At 37.6% G+C, this 18564-nt stretch overlaps 1 protein-coding gene across 12 annotated transcripts in view; it reads left to right on the top strand.

Moving 5' to 3' along the window:
- The window catches only part of Pde1a (phosphodiesterase 1A), a 292768-nt gene extending 275304 nt beyond the window's left edge, over positions 1–17464 (top strand). For 4 of the 12 annotated variants that reach the window (XM_076569764.1, XM_015990557.3, XM_015990558.3 and 1 more), the window contains 2 exons: positions 12865–12981; positions 14961–17464. In XM_076569764.1, the coding sequence (XP_076425879.1) occupies positions 12865–12938 (74 nt within the window). In that variant the 3' untranslated portion in view covers positions 12939–12981; positions 14961–17464. Of the gene's footprint in view, positions 1–1828; positions 2188–12864; positions 12982–14960 lie in introns of those variants that run through there. The other 8 variants (XM_015990555.3, XM_076569766.1, XM_076569768.1 and 5 more) reach the window with 3 other exon arrangements.
- Positions 17465–18564: the final 1100 nt, after the last annotated feature.

Raw genomic sequence — 18564 nt, 5'->3', positions numbered from 1 at the left:
ATCACTCAATACTATGTACCATGTGTTTTCTATTTGTTAGAAGACTTTCCAAAACCAACTGATGGATGCCAAAGAGAAAGCTGAATGCATGGGACATTCCCTCAAACTTTTTCTATATCTGAATTTGCTGTGTTTTCTGACACTTTGAGAACAGTTGCTTCCTCTAACTTTGCATTATGAAAATGAATTACAGGTACAGATTTTATTGCAGTTCACGTGGCCTCAGAAAGCTGTTGGGTTGGAAAGGTGCTAGTAGAAATGTAACGAATAGATGAGGCGGTGATGAGGAAGAGATAGGCAGATTGGATGCTCCAATGTTGACCCGTTTAGTTAAGTTATATCCCAGTGACTAGTTATAAGTACACTGGAAGTTTGTCAACTTTATAGAGAACACTACACACATCTATACATGTGCATCTATGTTTATATTTTGTGTGCATGTATAGACACATACTTTCATTTCTGTTCTCTTTAAACCTTTAGATTTACACTCAATGTTCTGTTTTTTGTGTTTGTTTGTTTTTTCTTTCCCCTTTTGTCTCTAACATCCTTTAGTTGACAAGAGCAATCTAGCTCTGGTTTCAGCTTTAATTCATTTAATGAAACAAGAACTCTACTTCCAACAGGACCTTGCTACCATTCAGCAATGAACTCATGAGTGGGCTAGAGTAGGATCTGGCCTATTGCTGAAATGTTCTCAATGAACCAATCCATGTATGACATTAGAACCTAGGTGAGCTGGCACCATCTGCTGTCCGTCTAGCCTTTTGGTGGATACTCACTATCTAGTCATTCACTAATTAGTCCTTATATTTTTATGTATACAGTCACCTTCTTCATCTACAGAAAATATGTGCCAATATCTAAGGGCATGCCTGAAAGCATACATAGCTCCTAATCCTCTATATACTACATTATATTCTATGGGTCCATATTTATTAGGTATTTTTAATTTAGTTTTATTTTATGTATGGGTGCTTTGACTGCATGTATGCTTGTGCACTTTCTGTGTGTCTGATGACAGAAGAGGGCCTTGGATCCCACGGAACTGGAATTATAGACAGTTATGAGCCACCATGTGGGTATAAGGAATTGAACCCAGGTCCTCTGTAAGACCAACCAGTGCTCTTAGAAGCTGAACTATAGCTCCAGCTCTTCATTATGTAAGTTAGGCAGAGTAAATAATTGAAAGCATTATAATAATCACATGCTAAAATAGAACGCTATAACAACATATTATAATGAAAAAATATAAATTGGTTCATTACCTCTTTATCAAAATATCTTACTGAAAGTCATGTTGACACCCATATAATAAATAGATCAGTTCCCATAGCTTTAAAGTCCCATGTTTGGTTTGCTCTTGTTGCTTGTGTCAATAGGTGACATTTATGGGAAATGCATTCTCTGATAATAAAAATGAACATGTTGTTACTCGCCTCATTTTAAAAGTGGCTTTCAAACAGAATATTATCTATTTATATAATTTAATATCTAAATACAGGTATAGTAACACTATGTATACAAGACTGTCTTTCATGATAACCTCTTACTTGGTTCTGAGATTGTCTACTTAAGCCAAAATTGATTAAAATTATTTTTTTTAAATCATCTGAAGATCATCACTGACAAATACAAGAGTCATGAATGGTTCTAATAGCAAAAGCAAAATATGCTGAAAATTAGGATGATTGCATTTGTTTTCATAATTTTACTATAGTAGTTTCTATAAATGTGACTAATTTATAAAACTAATCACAGTCTATTTTTAAAAATTATTTCTTCACAGTTTCTCTAGATTGTTAAAATGAGTACCCCTTTTTTTCAGAAATAAAATTATTTCTACAGGAGCAGCTTATTTATCATTAGGTAAATCTTCCTGTGTGCTGAGAGCTCTCATTCGATCAAAAGACTTGGCAATTTCAATATGCTTGCTGGAAGTCTGCCTGGGCCTGAGTGAGGAAGGGAATCCATTTGTGCAGATTGCTAAGTTGACATCAGAAACCCCAGACATAACAGCTACACATTTCTTGATTGACCTGGTCGGACTGACATGGAATAGATCTACCAATGGCTGCTGCATCAACACCTTCATGCCTTCAAAGACTGGTGCCAATAGTATTTCGTGGCACCTTTCTTGGCTGAGATGACACAGTGAGTGCCAATAAATGTTCTCCGAGCAACTTACCAGTAATCTTGTCCTGTCTTCTTTAAGGGCACCGAGATATTTTCACTTCAGATGTGCATTTTCTAAAATTTCTGAAAGGAAGCACCAATTTTAGAAATTTATCTTTTATATAAATTCTAACATTTCCCTCTGAAATGCTTTACTAATCTCTACCATTGAAATATTTCATGAAAATTAAAAGGTAACTATCACACAAGTAATGTTTATAATTTATATTCTAGTGAAAATGATTGGCCAGGGCAGAATGACTTAACACAGTTTGGGTTGGGTCTTAAATCGTCTGCCACCACAGAATTTAGTTTAAGATTAGCCAAGTTATTTCTCCTCTCAAAAACATCCCTTAAAATACTTTAATTGTATTTTATTTATTAATTATTATTATTATTATTTGTGTGTGTGTGTGTGTGTGTGTGTGTGTGTGTGTGTGTGTGTGTGTAATGTGTGTAGCTGCAGGTGGCAGAGCATGTGGAGGTCAGAGGGCAACTTTCAGGAGTCGAAACTCTCCTATATATTTTAAACCAGTATTTTCCAATGCTTTCTTTTACCATGACTCCCTCATAGCCAACTTAATACTTAGATATACCAGAGTGTTAAAAGCACCCTAAGATTTAATCAGCTAAGAATAGCAGTGGAATAACAATTCTACAAAGAATTGTATTTATCTATGATCTAGCTCTCTCCCATGAAGGAAAAAAAGTGTATTATGCAGTGAGATTAAATCCAAAGATAAGAATCTATGTATACTAAGGGAAGACATACACATGACAGAAATTAAATTATAACCAGGGAGGCAGCATAATACAGGGTTAAAATCTAGAACTCTGAAACAGAAATGTTCATTTTTTCTATTGTCAGTAATAGTTACATATTTTTGAACAATTTCACTCAGAACTGTGACTTCAGTGTATGTCTCAATATCTGTGATAAATGTTGAATGAAGAAATGTGAAGTGGTCTGTTTTCTACACCAATACTTATTCTCGTGGGCTTGCATATACCTCAAGTCTAGTTGTAGAGCTTAAGCAAGCCTTCCTTGAACTATGCTGTGGCAAAACATTCTTGATGACACTTAATACACCACAAAGTGTACAATGGGACATCTCCATCCATCAGTCAAATGGATTGCTGTGTGCCAACTTGATCTTAGTACAAAGTGATCGCCAGTACCTTTTCTTGATTTGCCAAAGCGGCCTTTTGAGTATCTCTCTCAGTGTCTCTCAAATGCATCCAATTGTCTACACGAGAGAATGAAGGGATGGAATGGAATTGGCTTACGTCAGAACCATAGACACAGCTATCTAACATATAAAGATGTAATGAATTAGTTTCAATTAACTTTTGAAGGAGTTGAGGATTCTTCAGTTTCACTTTCGCGCAGTGGTTCTCAACCTTCCTAATGCTGACCTTTTCATACACTTCCTCATGTTACACTGACCCCTAATCATAAAACGTTTTTTGTTGCTACTTCATAACTGTAATTTTGCTACTGTTATGAATTGTAATGTAAATCTCTGTGGTTTTGGAAGGTCTTAGGTCATTCTACCCCGAAGGGGTCATGACCCACAGGTTGAGAACTGCTACCTTAGCACAAAACCCTCCAGAGAAGGACACTGGTCTTATAATTTCTGCAGACCAAAACCTAAATGCTCAAAAGGGGGTAACTTTGTAATTCAGCAAATGGTTTATGAAAATTAAATTCTGAAAGAATTTTTACCATCTATATTTTGATCTCTTAAGTTACAGATGTAATTTTATTTATCACAATCACCTCAACTGCCCTAACTTTACTTCTTTGAAGGCTAGCCATAATTTTATTAATCATTTTTTCCTCATTAACTGTGGGAATTTAGGAAGTTTCCAGAGATCACACAGAAAGTCCTGACTGAACTGTTGATTTTTCTCATACATATTTAATTTCTATGTTATTCCTTCTCCAAATCACTTATAGAAAGCAAGGGGGAAAACAATGATATCTGTATAGTTTCTTCCCAAGTGAAGTTGAATACATCAATCTTCAAAGAGAGATGGAGAAAATCTTCAAGGGTCCAAAGCTACAACTTTATTACAATGTCATTTATAAAACATATTTAGGCCAGACATGGTGGCCCACAAGTTCAAGTCCAGGCTATTCTACACAGCACATTCCTGGACAGCCAAGAGTTTGTAGTGCAACCCTGTCTCAAAAACAAAACATAGACTACACCAGGCTGGATGGTGGGTGGGGCAGGCCTATATTTCCAGCTACTCTGGAGCTGAGGCAAGAGAATCTCAAGTTCAAAACCAAGCCTGGCCTCCAAAGCACAATCAAGGTCAGCCTGGAGTAACCAGGCAAGCTCTTTTTCAAAGTAATCAGTGGTGGAATGCTTGCCTAGTGTATACTGAACCCAAGTTCAGTGCCCAGTATAACAACAACCACAAAATAACTAACAAAATCAAAACTGTAAGCTGGACCCTTTCTTTAGCTTGTGAACTGGACTGATGATAAGTAATTTGATGAGGTTTGCATAAAATTTTATTGATATCTAGAATATTCTATGAAGGTAATAAGATATAGAGGCCATGAATTACACAGTGACATCTGTTTACCACTCTGGAGGTAGGATTTACTTAGGAGGGTCTTGTGATCCACATTACCCTCTGTGTTTGGTTAAGTTGATAGAATATACAAGGAAGAGAAAACCCAGAGACATCAGGCCCTAAAGACTAAGACAGTGACTTTGATGGTAGTTTGATGGAGATACAGTGCAACACCTACAATTTATTTTAAATCACTTCACTTCCATCATGAGAGAAACCCTTTTACATGAATCTGTAGAGGTCACAGATTCCATCACTGTCAATCCACAAACTACTTCATAGCTAGTTGCTGAAAGTGCTTTTATTTTAAAGCATGAATTTATAAATGTATTGCAAAAGGAACAACATACATGAACATATAAGGAAAACAATTTCTTCTATCACTATGTTCAAAAACTGCAGTTGAATGATGTTCTTCACATATCCTTTCAAATAACCCCTCCCCATAGTTAGCAAAGTTAGATAAGAATATATACACAGGAGATACATAAATGGCAAGGGAGTAATGTTATGAAAACACAAGGGTCTTCCTCATCTCAGGTATAGTAGGTGTATAGGACTGGTTTCTCTCTTGGCTGATCTGAGGACTCAAATACATAGGTACCAACCCAGTAAACATTCTGAGACTTGATGTTATAAAAAAAAGTTAGTAGAAGCAACTGCTATAAAAACAAAACTTTGGGAGATATTCTATAGTTTCAATTCAATTCATGTATGGCTCTGTCAAGCAGCTTTTACAGAACAGCATGAGGTCTATGTTGTGGTTGCTAGAATTCAGATCAGGCATTCTGCCAGGATTTGCTGAATTTTCTTTCATGCCTGATCCACATTTGCTAGAACTTGTGTATCCCAGGCTCATAATGACTGTAAGCGACTTTAGCTTTCACAAGATCAATGAAAGAAGAGGGAGGGAAAAAAACAATAAAAATTGGGAAAAATAGATACACACATGATTTCCCGAGTCCCCTCCTCCCAAGGTAGGAACACAGTGTTACCTCCCCATAAGAATGCTTGTGGACTTTTAACACTAACAGTCAGGCTGCCTGCAGTCTCTGGGTTAGAGACAAGACATTACTCTGGCTGTGGTTGATCCTGCATGGAAAGCACCATGTATGGCTCCAGATCACTGAGAACTGCAGTAGGTGATCTGGTCTGAGCGGAGGGTTGAAGAATTTGTCAACACAAAATGACAGCATTTACACATTGTTATTTCTCGAGGATAGAGAACCACACACAGATGGATGAGTTTTAACATTAATGACCTACTTCTCCCAGCAGTCCAGGTCTGTTATTACTTCTCCACGAATTAGCATCTCTTTACTTTGAAATTCTCAAAAGGTATAGGTCTTGTGTGAGTCTTGGATTTTTGTTGGATTGTTTTTTGAGTACTTTTTAGCTTATCTTTTACTACAGTGTTTACAGCCAGGAGCTCTAGTAAAAACAGAATCCTAGGGGTTTTGTTTTTGGTTTGGTTTGGTTTATTGTTTGTATGTTTGCTTTGAACAAAATGCTGTTCACATTTCTTGCTGTCAAACAGCTCTATCATCCCCAAAGAACTGAGTTTGAAATCTTTTTAGATTTTCTTAGCATGGAATTGAAAAATATCACATTTATTTCCTTCTCATCTTGAAACTTAAAAGCAACATTTCTTTTCAGAAAACTAAGAATATTCTTGCTCTTTCAAGGTAGTGTACACTTACCCTCTTGGTTCAGGGAGTCAGCTTGTGTGAGCAACATTTTCAGGTTTGTGAAGCAGCTAGTAGCTCTGAAGTAGAAGGCTCAGATCTACCCCACACATAGATGAGACTTTGGGCAAAATGAAATTGATTAAGTGGTAAGAAGTATGCCTCAGCCGGGTGTTGGTGGTGCTTGCCTTTAATCCCAGCACTTGGGAGGCAGAGCCAGGTGGATCTCCGTGAGTTTGAGGCCAGCCTGGACTACAGAATGAGTTCCAGAAAAGGTGCAAAGCTACACGGAGAAACCCTGTCTCAAAAAACAAAACAAAAAAAAAGATGCCTCAATAAGCATAGATTTGACCTCAATAAGCATAGATTTGGCATTCCGTGGACATTCTCTGTGACTTGTTTTTGCTGTTGCTGTGATTACTAATATTAACATGTCATTCTTACCAGTTTATGCTTTTGTGCCCTTTCTTACTCAGATTTTCCATGATTTCATAAATTAAGACATATTGATACATTTGTGCTAAAGAACAAGTAGATTTCATCAAGAACTTAAGATAGAAAGGCTATCACATATTAGCTACTCATAAGCATTTCTGAATTTAAAATTTAACTATATCATTATTATACCATCTGGAGCTTCCTTTAAAGTACATGGACCCAGGGCTCGTCAGATGACTCTGGGTAAGAGCACTCACTGCCACGCCTGATGACTCATATTTGATCCCGAGAATCCACATGGTGAAAGGGAAAACCTGACTCCTGTAAGTTGTCTTGTGACCGCTACATGCCCTTGCCCCAAGTAAGTAAATACATACACACACACATAATTTTACACATATATGTATGTATGTATATATATATATATATATATATATATATATATATATATATATATGCTGTAGATAATTAGTAAGGTTACAGATGTGAATTCATCATTGGATTTTACATTCTGATACTGTTTAAGTATAGCAGTTTGGGAAATGGTTCTTTATGGTAGTAACACTGTGTTATGAAGTGCCACACTGAAATCAAACCCCTCATTTTTTTTTTTTTTTACTTTCAAAATTTGGGCAATTATGTCTGCATGATTCTGCTATGCCTCTTCCATTAAAGATGTGATTCCTATTCACCCCCACCTTCACATTCCCAGCTATCAGAGTACTTCCAGCACAGCCAAAACATTGCCACCCTTTGCGCATTATTATTTCCAAGTTTCAATTCCTGAAACTGATTTAGATGAATGTACATAAAACAATAACACAAACAACTGTTCTGCCTATAAAAGAAAAAGAAAAGATAAAAATATTAGCACCACTTTCATACTCGATTTTTAGCCTATCATTTGATTCTGATAAAAATTAAGTTCCCCAGTCCAATATGTGATTCCCAAACATTCCTGGGGGTGGAGTCTTCCCTGGAGCCCAGTTGACCTACCAGGGACCACACCCTTAAAGAAAACCAACACTTCTTCTCCAGCTGTTCTCAAGTGCCCGCAATACCTACGCTCAGGGAGGGACTTTGTATCAACCTCCCTTCTCCGCATGCTGGCCTATTTTTCTGGCTTGAGCTTGTACATGATTTTTTCACACTATCACAGTCTCTGTGATACGTGCAGCAGCCGTGGGAGTGTAAACTTATGCAGCCATTGTGGAAATCAGCGTAGTGGTTCATCAAAAAGCTACAAAGAGACCTACTGCATAATCAAGCTATACAACTTGGGAATATTCCGAAAGGACCACAGAGATACTTGCTCACAAATGTCCCCTGCTGCTCTCTCAGCCCGGTAATGGAAACAGTGCAGATGTCCTCCACTGATGAATGGTTAATGAACATGTGATGTGTTTTCACTACGGAGATGACAGTCCACTATTAAGAAAAATGAAATTATGAAACTTTCAGGGAAATGGATGGAACTGGAAACAATCATCATTAGTGAGGTAAACCAGACCCAGGAACACAGACATTACATGCTTTCTTTCACATGTGGATAGTAAGTAGCTTTGAAACTCTAGATATGTGTCTTTCATTGGAAATACCCATAGAGGTTAGGAAAATAGTAAGGGGCCTTGGGGGGAGGAATCTTTCCAAATGGGGGAGATCAAGCACAGTGATAGAAGGGAATAAAGAGGAGTAATGGAACAGGAAGGGTCAAATGCAGGGATGGGTAGAGGAGGCTATGGACAACTAACACTAAAGCCCTTCTGAAAAGCCATATGGAAGCCTACTACTGTGGAAGTTTCCTAAAATATACACATATACACATATAACAAGAGTTTAAATGGGAGGTACTATATAGCACAGGGACAGAGCCCCAACTAGACACCACGTGTTGGCAAATAAAACCCCACAACTGGGAAAGGGTTACTTCTTTTTGACTCTGCAGTCAATGGGATCTTATAGTCCCTCAAATATTATAGGCTGTTTCCAATATTGTTGGTTACTATCCAGAACTCAATGGTAAGACCATTTGGCAATTTATTAATTTAAAGTTTATGTACCACTTTATGAAATGACATACTTGTGTTCAGCAGGTTCCTCGTCTCTGTGACAAAAATTATGGAGAAAATAATCCTCAGAGGAGGATTTATTTTGGCTCAGTTTCAGATGTTCAGCCCCTGGCTAGCTGTCTCCTTAGAGAGTCAGGCTAAACTTTACCAATAATTCCTATGAAATTTACAAAGAAGCTTACATCTTCCAAAATATAATGACACAGTAAATAAGCCATCCCAAAGAATGATGAATGGGGGATTAAAAGTAAAAGGAGAGCTAAAACCAAAGCAAGACCAAAACCCAAGAGGAAAAATGCTAAATTCTATAGCTCTATATCTGGTTTCTGAGGAGCACATTGAAATGTGTAAAGCCCTGTTCTTATACCCTTGGTAATTTGGCCTCTCTTTGGGACTGGCTCTACTAAGTGCCTAAAACTTTCTTTAGTATATGTTTCATGTTTCTGGCATCTCTAACTTCCTGAAGTCTTCAAAGCATCTTTATCTTCATTCTCACAGTCTCAGACATTACACTTTGAGGGCCAGCACCTAAGGACTTAAACCATGTCACACTGCATGCACTTGACAATCCTCCATGACCCCTAAACTCCTCTGTTCTACATGCTTGAAAAGCCATCGTCATATGGACAATGAAGAGATTTGCTATCAGCTCAGGAAGCAGCTAGGGTCCCATGAACTATGTCTGCAGAAGTTTCTGAGTGCCTGAGTGATGAGCCAGGTGAAACACTTCCCCAGGTCACCCTAAGCTAGAAGAACAATCTACAATGTGCAATTAATCTTTCAATTAAGTTTATGCCTTTAGACCTTTGACCTGCTCAAGATGCTATTCTTATTCTGTGGGCTCAGTACAAAATATTTGGTGGTGGTGGCTTCTTGTTACTCGTATTGTTAATCTAATCCCTCCTCATTCTCCTTGTTTCTTATTTTTCCTTCTTCTTAATTTTGCAGTACTGAGGATTGGATCTAGGGCGTTGTATATGTTAGTTCTGCCTCTCTGTTACATCTCAAGCTCTTTGGCAGCTTCTTTCTAGTTTACCCATCTCCTTAGCAAACACACCTTCCTTGATCTTAACTTTGAACATAATAATTTTCTGGGAAATTTTCAAGTTTTTATAATCCTTCAGATTTGGTTTTTGTTTCTAGGTTTCAATGTAAAAAGGCTAAAAGCAGCTAGCAATATTTAAACTACAGACTAAATGCATTGAAATTTCTTCCATTCATTTTTAAAGTTAATTTCCTACAAAACCTTAGGGCATGACCAGAATGTGGACAAGTTCTTCACAGTGTAACACAAGTGGTCTCTATTTCCTCACCAAAGAATATTCATTTCCGTCTGAAAGCTTCTGAGTACTCTTTAAGTTCTTCATTCCTATTGGCATTTTCTCTTCCAACTTCTCACTAGAATCTCTTGTTAATGTGTGCCTACATCACTGTAGATCTTTTCCACCTCATAGTTTTCCTCTGTTCCAAACTCACCCTTACAAACCATACTAAAGTCTTCTAACTCACACTGTTGGGAATAGTCAGAATCCTAGCTCCCCTCCTCTGATACCAATTTTCTTTGTCAGTCAGTGTTTCACTCCCATATTAAAAAAAAAAAAGGAAAGTTTATTGAGTCATTATTTCAGCAATTTTAGTCCAAGGTCAATTAAATTGTTAGTTTGGGCTGAGGTAACACAAAATATATGGTAGTAGTATGTGCAGGTAGTCCTTGCCATTCACAGAATTTCCAAAGAGGTACATGTAGTACCACTGTGTGTCACTCTATCCCTTACTATGCTGACATTGTATTGTAGTGTAAATAGAATTCCTTCTGAATTGCATGTATTTTATTCATATATTTTATTTTACAAAGAAGAACATACATTTGATCAGACTATAAGAAGGGGCCAGATCACCTTAGGAAAGTCTGAAAGCTTGGATTCCATGGATGGTTTCCAAGTTCTTTTACAGAGACCAGCCTTCAACTGAGGCTATTTAAAATGACTGGAATGAAGGTTCCCAGTTATTTCCTCCTTCCTGAAAGGATGACGTCAAATGATATGCCTAAGAGTGAATTACAAATAAAATACCCAAATGAATTACAAAGGATTCTTGTGACTAAAGATGCATTTAAAATAATGTGATTTAGATATATGAGGTTTGTAATTTTCATGAGCAACCCAGCTTCAATGAAATCACTTGGCAAGTGTGTGTGTGTGTGTGTGTGTGTGTGTGTGTGTGTGTGTGTGTGTGTGCATGTAAACACCAGAACCTTACAGTTTGGAAGAAGGACACGCCTTTGGTACTGCCAAAGCATGGGCTTGGCCGTAATACTTACTGCCTTTCTAACTGCACACACGATTGTCTTAGATGTACTTTGCACATCGTTATAAGAGCTATCTTTTTCAATTGCTGCATTGTTGCCATTTTATTATTTTGTCCATCTTCCATTTTTTTTTTACTGATAAGATTTCACTAGAGATAAAATTATCTGGTTGAAGTAGACTTTAGTGTCCTGACACATTATAAAATGTTCTCTCCATTTTTTTTTTATGAGATAAATATTTATGCCACTTTCTTTTAAGTCCTTCCATTCTTTTCACGGTCGTTTCTCCTTTCTGGTGAAGGCTGTTTGGTCTTCTAATCTTAAATAAACATGGTCTTAAATAACAGAATATTGAGACTGAAGTTTAAACCAAGGCTCCAAGATGATGAATGTCAGAGAGCAAACCAAGCTGTAAGGAACAATGTCGAAGAAGATTCAAGACCCAGTTATAAACTTTTTAGTCTCAGTTCAAATAAACGAAATATTAAATTGCTGAAAATAGAAATGGGTTTATGAAGAAAATTCCATGCATGAGATCCCTACAATGGAGATGTAGAATTGCTTCCTCCTCCCCCAAATAAATGGAAGAAAGTTTTTTGGGAAAGAGAGAGTTTGTAGCTCAGGGCACACTGGGAATGGAATCGAATCTTACCTGAGAGAGTGAAGAGTTAAGTGAGCCAATGTGGAGAAGACTGAGATTTTCCTCCAGTGCATTTTGGGAGCCAATGCCTCATGAGGGTTGCATGTGAACATATTTGAATGTAACAAAAACTGGAAATATAGCAGCAAATTTCTGGCCAGTTGTAAGGCAGCCAGCTGTTTTTATTCTGTGAACAGGCTGGGGTGAAGAATTCAGCTAGGGTCCTTAGTGAGAAATATCTGAACACACCACCCATGAACTCACAGGATAAAGAGTCAGTCTACATACCTGCCCTGTCCATTGAGTGCAAATGGTACTGCACTGGTACTGGTCCTGGAAGCTCATGAGCCTCCATTTGTGTTCATCAGAACTTCACTATTCAAGTTTTGATCAATTCTCTTCAATGTCTTAGGAAGCATTAGAACAGTTTCCACACTAATGCTCTCCTTATCTTCAGGGTTTATATAAAGCTGGAGTTTATATAAAGTTCCAAGACTATAAATTCCATTAATTTGTTTTGGCAGGCTATTTTATCTGAAACTTTACTAGTCTCTCATATTCATTTAATTTGTTTTAAATTCATAGCAGCTAATCAGTCAGTGGTTAAAGACATTGGCCATTAGGATTTGTTTAAACTTAGTTTCAGTAAAAGAAATATCCACAAAAATCATGCAGTCCCATGTGCGATTTCACAGATGCTTCTCTCATGTGTTTCATTTCTGTGTTCCCAGACTAGGCTGCAACTTCAAAGGTTAAATAACCATGAGAAGACACGTTGTTGCATTCTGTAAACTCACAGGCTGAAAAGACAAGCAGAGTCCTCTCCTCGGAGAAATGCACTGAAGAATCTATTATGAAGCCCACCCTTTAGCACTTCATGAAGTGCTAGCTCCTGGCATGCTAGTTTTTTTTCCCCCAAAGGCTAATTTTGTCTTACCTGTTTGTTGTTTGATGTTTTAGGTGAACTTGATCTTCATAAGAACTCGGAAGACTTAGGAAATGCTGAAGAAAAGCATGCTGACACACATCCATAGGTCTGCACAAACTTTAAGAGTTCAGTTGTTTTAAACATAAGAGGTAATCTTACTTTTTAGACAAAACAAAAAACAAAAACCGCACCTAATTTCTAACACCATTAGAGCAAAGGACCTCATTTAAATATTCTATGTTTTTTAAATATCCCTTTCTTTCATCAACTAAATTTAAAATATCAACACAATTTTTATTTACTGAGTATAAGTTTTAATACTTTAAGGACAGTAAGCTATATTTTATAGGGTTTATGAGGAAAATTCCAGTAAAGAAATCTCTACAATGGGAGAAGATGGAGAATTACTTTTTCTTTGATACATAGGAACTATTTATATGCTGATTTCTATTTTTATTTTATATAGGAAATATAAACTGTTCCTGACAATAAACACAAATCTCATGTTTGGTAGAAATCTATAGACAATCATGGTACTTGTTTTTAAAGTTTGCCTCTAGGACTTGCTTTCAGTCTGACAGACTGATAACTCTAGGAATGATGCTGTAGAAATATGAAGTTTTAATGAGCTGATATATAAAATTGATGTCCATTAAAAAAGAACTATTGCCTCAGAAGGACACACAAGAAACAGCAAATTAGAAAGGATGGCATATATAGTGGAGATGTCTTAAAGTTTACAAGAAAATGCATATGAAACAAATCCCAAGTGTTGTAAGGAGGACTGATGTTGGTGTAGTAATGTAGACAAGGGAAAAGGCTGAAGATGCCATACCACACCCTTGAGATGTTGCCATTGCCTCTTCAGATGCTGGTTTGAAAGAATTAAAATCTGATTTGGCTTTTAAGGTCATTCATCAATATTTGTGCAAGGATTCTCACTGGTGAAAAATCTTAGATATGTTACGTCAAGTATCCCATGGTGGTTGTGATTCCTGTTTTATACAAGAAGCTTGAAAATAAATCAAATCACCAAGTGGCTCTTTAGCATTTCATGCCCGTCTCTATATTTAACACTAATAGCAACAGTTATAATGACTCTCCACATTCCACACAGGTTGCTCATTTATTACCTTTAATGATCCTGGCCATCTAAGGTGAATATGATCAAAATACATTGCATGAAATTCTCAAAGAATTAATAAAATAAGAGTGCTATTTTAAAAGATGAATTATTGGGTCCTGCTGATGCCTGACAGAACTTTAAAGTATATTTTTTGAGAAAACAAACACAGTAGACTATTATAGATATTTTAAGTAACAAAAAGTTCTGTTGGAATTTAACTATCATAAAAAAAACTGACTAAAGCATAATTAAGCAATATTTTTTTCCAATAGAACATTTGCAACCCAGTGTTTACTATATATCATCACATACACACACACACACACACACACACACACACACACACACACACACACAGAAAAATTTTTGGGTCAGCATTTTTAAACATTTATGGTATAGGTCTACAATATTTATGAACATTTTCCCAAAATTATGTAGGGAATACAAGCTAACAGTGTGTTTACTGAAATGACTGTTCAGTGTATGAAAAAGACCTACTACAATTGGAAACTGCAAACACAGACATGTAGAGTAGATCTAGGAAGGAATTATAATTCAGATAAACCAATTGCTACTCATAGTGGTAAATCTCTTACTTCTGGTAGAGTGTATAAGTCCTATGTGAAATGGCCACTCAGTGGCAGACACCTTTGTAGACTAAATTGATACTTTCTATCTCTTCCTAATTTATTTTTAATTGCCCAAACTTGTATTTAATGCACACAACATGCTTTGAAGCCTGTAGTCTTCATGGAATGATTAAATTAAACCAAATATTAAATGTATAACCTTCCATACTTATCACTTTTTGCTGGCTAGGGGAAGAGCTGCTCTCAACATTTTTAAAGAATATAATACATTATTATTTACTGCAACTTGTAAATACATCTTTTGAGTTTATTTCTGTGTTCTAATTGAAAGTTTGTGTCTTCTAACCAACATCTATCCAGCCTACCTTCCCATCTCTTCTCTGATCTCATTTTTATTTGATTTTTATTTCAGGGAAATGAAAACCATGCAAAGTCCTTGGCTTTCTAAAATATTATAATCTCCTCTTTGAACATACAGTTGGCTCAGGCCAGTTTAGTGGACTCCTCTGTAAGGAATAAGAACATAAATTTCAATTGAGTAACTGGGCAAAGAAGTACCGTGAATTGTGACTAGGATTCTGGCCACTGTTTCTGCCACTGTTTTCTCTCAGTAATTTGGTCATCTTCAATCAAGCCAGAAAAATCTCTTAACACTGAAGGTCGGACAGTTTCAAACTTTTGTCACGTTTAATTTGTGCAGAAGATAAATCGTTTCCCAGTGTGCTTCTTGCACTGTGTTATTCAGAGTGCTGCTACAACAAAATTTTAAATGGGGGGCGGCAAAAGAATAGCAAATCCAAATGATGGAAAACGGGGTTTTCTTGCACTGCTGGTGTGGTGAAACTGTCTTCTTTTAAATGCATGGGAACAGACGGAGCCTCAAGGTTGCCCAGTTGTTCGTGAAGTCCCAGCAACACCGACCATGAGAGCTGCCACACAGTGACTGGATGTACACCTCACTGTGTCTCCAGCTGGGAAGCCACAGTGCTACCTTCCCCCTGAAGTCAGAGGATCATCCTGCAACCATCCTTGTGGTTCTAAGGCACTAATGTATCACTCCTGTGTGTGGCCACATTACAGGTCACAGCTTGCTCTAGGTCCACAGTTGCAAGGGGCATCAGCCATTGCAGGAGACAGGCACTTGAAGGGAAAGCAGATTTTTCCTTCTGGGATTTGATCCTATTAGAATATAAGAATATATTACAGGCTGAAGGATAAGAGGAGAGAGAGAGAAAGAGAGAGAGAGAGAGAGAGAGAGAGAGAGAGAGAGAGAGAGAGAGAGAGAATGTGTGTGTGTGTGTGTGTATATGTGTGTGTGTGATCTAAGTGTGTGTATTCATGCTCAGTTGTGTATATGGAAATGGAAACCCATGCTTTTCTGTACAGCTAACATTATTTGATGTAACTTTTTAATTTTACTGAACAGAATGAACTGCAACCCTCAGAGGCTCTGCTTCTTTGCCATGTTTTGCCTGAGCATGTGTGAAGTCTTTCCTTGCCTAAGGGCCTTTACTTGCTTTGGCTAACAAGAATGGTCAAGCCCAATTAGATATTGTAGCTTTTCACTGTACATACCTTTCAGGGATGGTGAGCATCGTGAAAGGTGGAAATTGGATGGAAAGAATCAGGAGTAACTGTCAATTAAATGATGTGCAGAAGGTTTTGTCCATCCTAATGAGTTGCTTCTTGCACCTGCTTCTTGCCCCCCAGGTTCCACAAGGCTAAGCAATATTTCAGAGAAGGACATGACCGGAAGCTTTTAAGCCCCAAGCCTAAGTAGTGAGGTCTTTATAACTCACAACTTAGATCTACTTTAATGTGTAAGCCATATTCTCTATGCATATTTAGTATGCATTATTGTAATTTAAAATATATTTGTGTGTAGACTGTATAAAATGCTTTTAAATGTTCTGTGAATTAGATTCTTAGTGTTTGTATTGTCTAGATCTTGTGCTGAGCACAGCTAAATAATCGAATTGTATCATAGACATTATAATGTGATGAATATTTTAAATGTCAGCAGTAAAGATTGCTCTATAATAATGTGTTGAGAAGATTTATAGAAATGTGCATCATAGCCTTTGTCCTTTGAAATGGACTTTTTATTTCTATTTATGGAGAAACGGTAACTACTGCTCTTAATGTCTTCTTTTTTAAAAATTGAGATATTTACCATCTAGAATAATATTCTGCTTTCAAAGTAGAATCTGAGAGTCTAATAAATTTAATTGCTATTGTTCCTAATTGAGCCAGTTGTCTTTAAGTAAAGCTAGAATCTCTGGAGAGAAGAATAAATTGTAAGCCTGCTCTGCTCATGGCATAGAAAATATACCCACTTTGTTCCTTTGATCTCCATGCTTTGTTAATATAAATGGAGGAATACACACATTGGTCAGTGTCTACGTGCTACCCAAAATGTCAAAGTTATGTGACTTAGAGAGCACTGTGACTGACTTGCAGGGGGACTTGGGGAGACACACTGTTCAGAGCTGTCACACTTACCCTTCTCCTCACCTCTCTCTCTTCCTATCTCCACTCTCCCTACCTTGTCTCCCATTTTGCCTTTGGCCTTCCACACCCCATCCTTCCTTCCTTGCTCTCTCTGCAAGACCACTCCTACTGGGCACTAGTAAGCAGGGCTCAGACGGGAGGTCACATGTGCTGTCCCTCTGCAGATATTGGTGTGTGAGTCCACACTGTGAGGCAGGACGGTCTCCTTCCATAGGCTGCTGCAACTGCTTTGCATTTTCACTCACAGCTACCCACCATATACTTGCAAGTTCATATGCCTTTTCATTTAACCAGAACTTTACATTTTTAACATGGCAGCCTACAACTCTTGTGTTTTTATTATGCTGTAACTCTCTGTATTTCCTACTATACATGATTGCTAAATAAATCACATTTGATGGAAAATATCCTGACTCATTTAGTGTTCAGTTTAATTTATTTTAGTGGAATGTTGAAAGCTTGGGGAAATATGGAGAAACGGGGAGCAAATAAAATGATCTGAGTTTGTTCAGAACATGACTTGGTTCTAGAAAGGAAATGATCTTTGATCATTATATCACTAGATGCAAATGCCTGCCAAAAAGCATAGCTCACATATAAATATGGAAATGAGAGTCTCTTTTCTAGAAACCTCAAGTTTTATAGATGAGCCATCCAGATCCACTGTAATTTATATGTAGTATTCAAAATGCCACACGCAAAGGTAGCCATTTCCATTCTAGGTGCTTCCAAGAAGAGAGAAAACACAAGACATGTTCTCTCTGCAAGACCTTGGATAAAATGTGGCACAGAAGGGATTAGATGTTCACACTTTTGAAAATACCTTGTCTGTCCAGTAACTTCCAAACAGAGTTGACCTTTGTAGGCTGTGCCTTGCCCTGATATTTAAAAGTACCCTGAGAGGGGAATAACTCTTTATCTAAGCTCAATAAAAAGCCCTTTTGTGGTTCCATGAACCAAAGTCCTGCAGAAGCCTGTTCTGGAATCAAAAGCTGGCACAGCAGCCCTTCCATCTTTTTCATGAAAGCATCCAATGCAACATCCTTAGTAGATACTAAGTCAGGACCACTTCAGCATGGGGCACAGCAGAAGAGCACACTTTTCTCGTGGGTAGCAGTGGGTCTTTTATTCTCTAGCAGCACTTTCTATGTGGTGGGCAGCAATTAAGGTATCTCTGCCTTAGATATTGTGGCCTGTGGTGTGGTACTGATGGTTGCTGTGGCTTTCCCTCAATAATGGCTGCACTGGTACCATCCACCTTGTGACACCGAAGCAATTGCTTGGAGGAACTTATACCTCTGAACTCAGCTGGGGAACTCAAGGGAAAGGATCAGGTGTGGCAGGTCCAGGGGCCTAAGTGAAGCCACCAAAAGTGAGTTCATCTTCCCAGGATGAGATAAAAAGATAACTGGGAATATAAGTGGTGTGGCCTTAGTGGGGTGCCCAAGAAGGAGTATCAGGAGGCATAGATGGAGTTTGACAGGGAGGCAAGGCAAGTGAGGTAA

The sequence above is a fragment of the Peromyscus maniculatus genome, chromosome 4, assembly GCF_049852395.1.
Source record: "Peromyscus maniculatus bairdii isolate BWxNUB_F1_BW_parent chromosome 4, HU_Pman_BW_mat_3.1, whole genome shotgun sequence".
Lineage (NCBI taxonomy): Eukaryota > Metazoa > Chordata > Mammalia > Rodentia > Cricetidae > Peromyscus > Peromyscus maniculatus.
The sequence above is the reverse complement of the archived record's forward strand: the minus strand, read 5'-3'. Positions and strand labels throughout refer to the sequence as shown.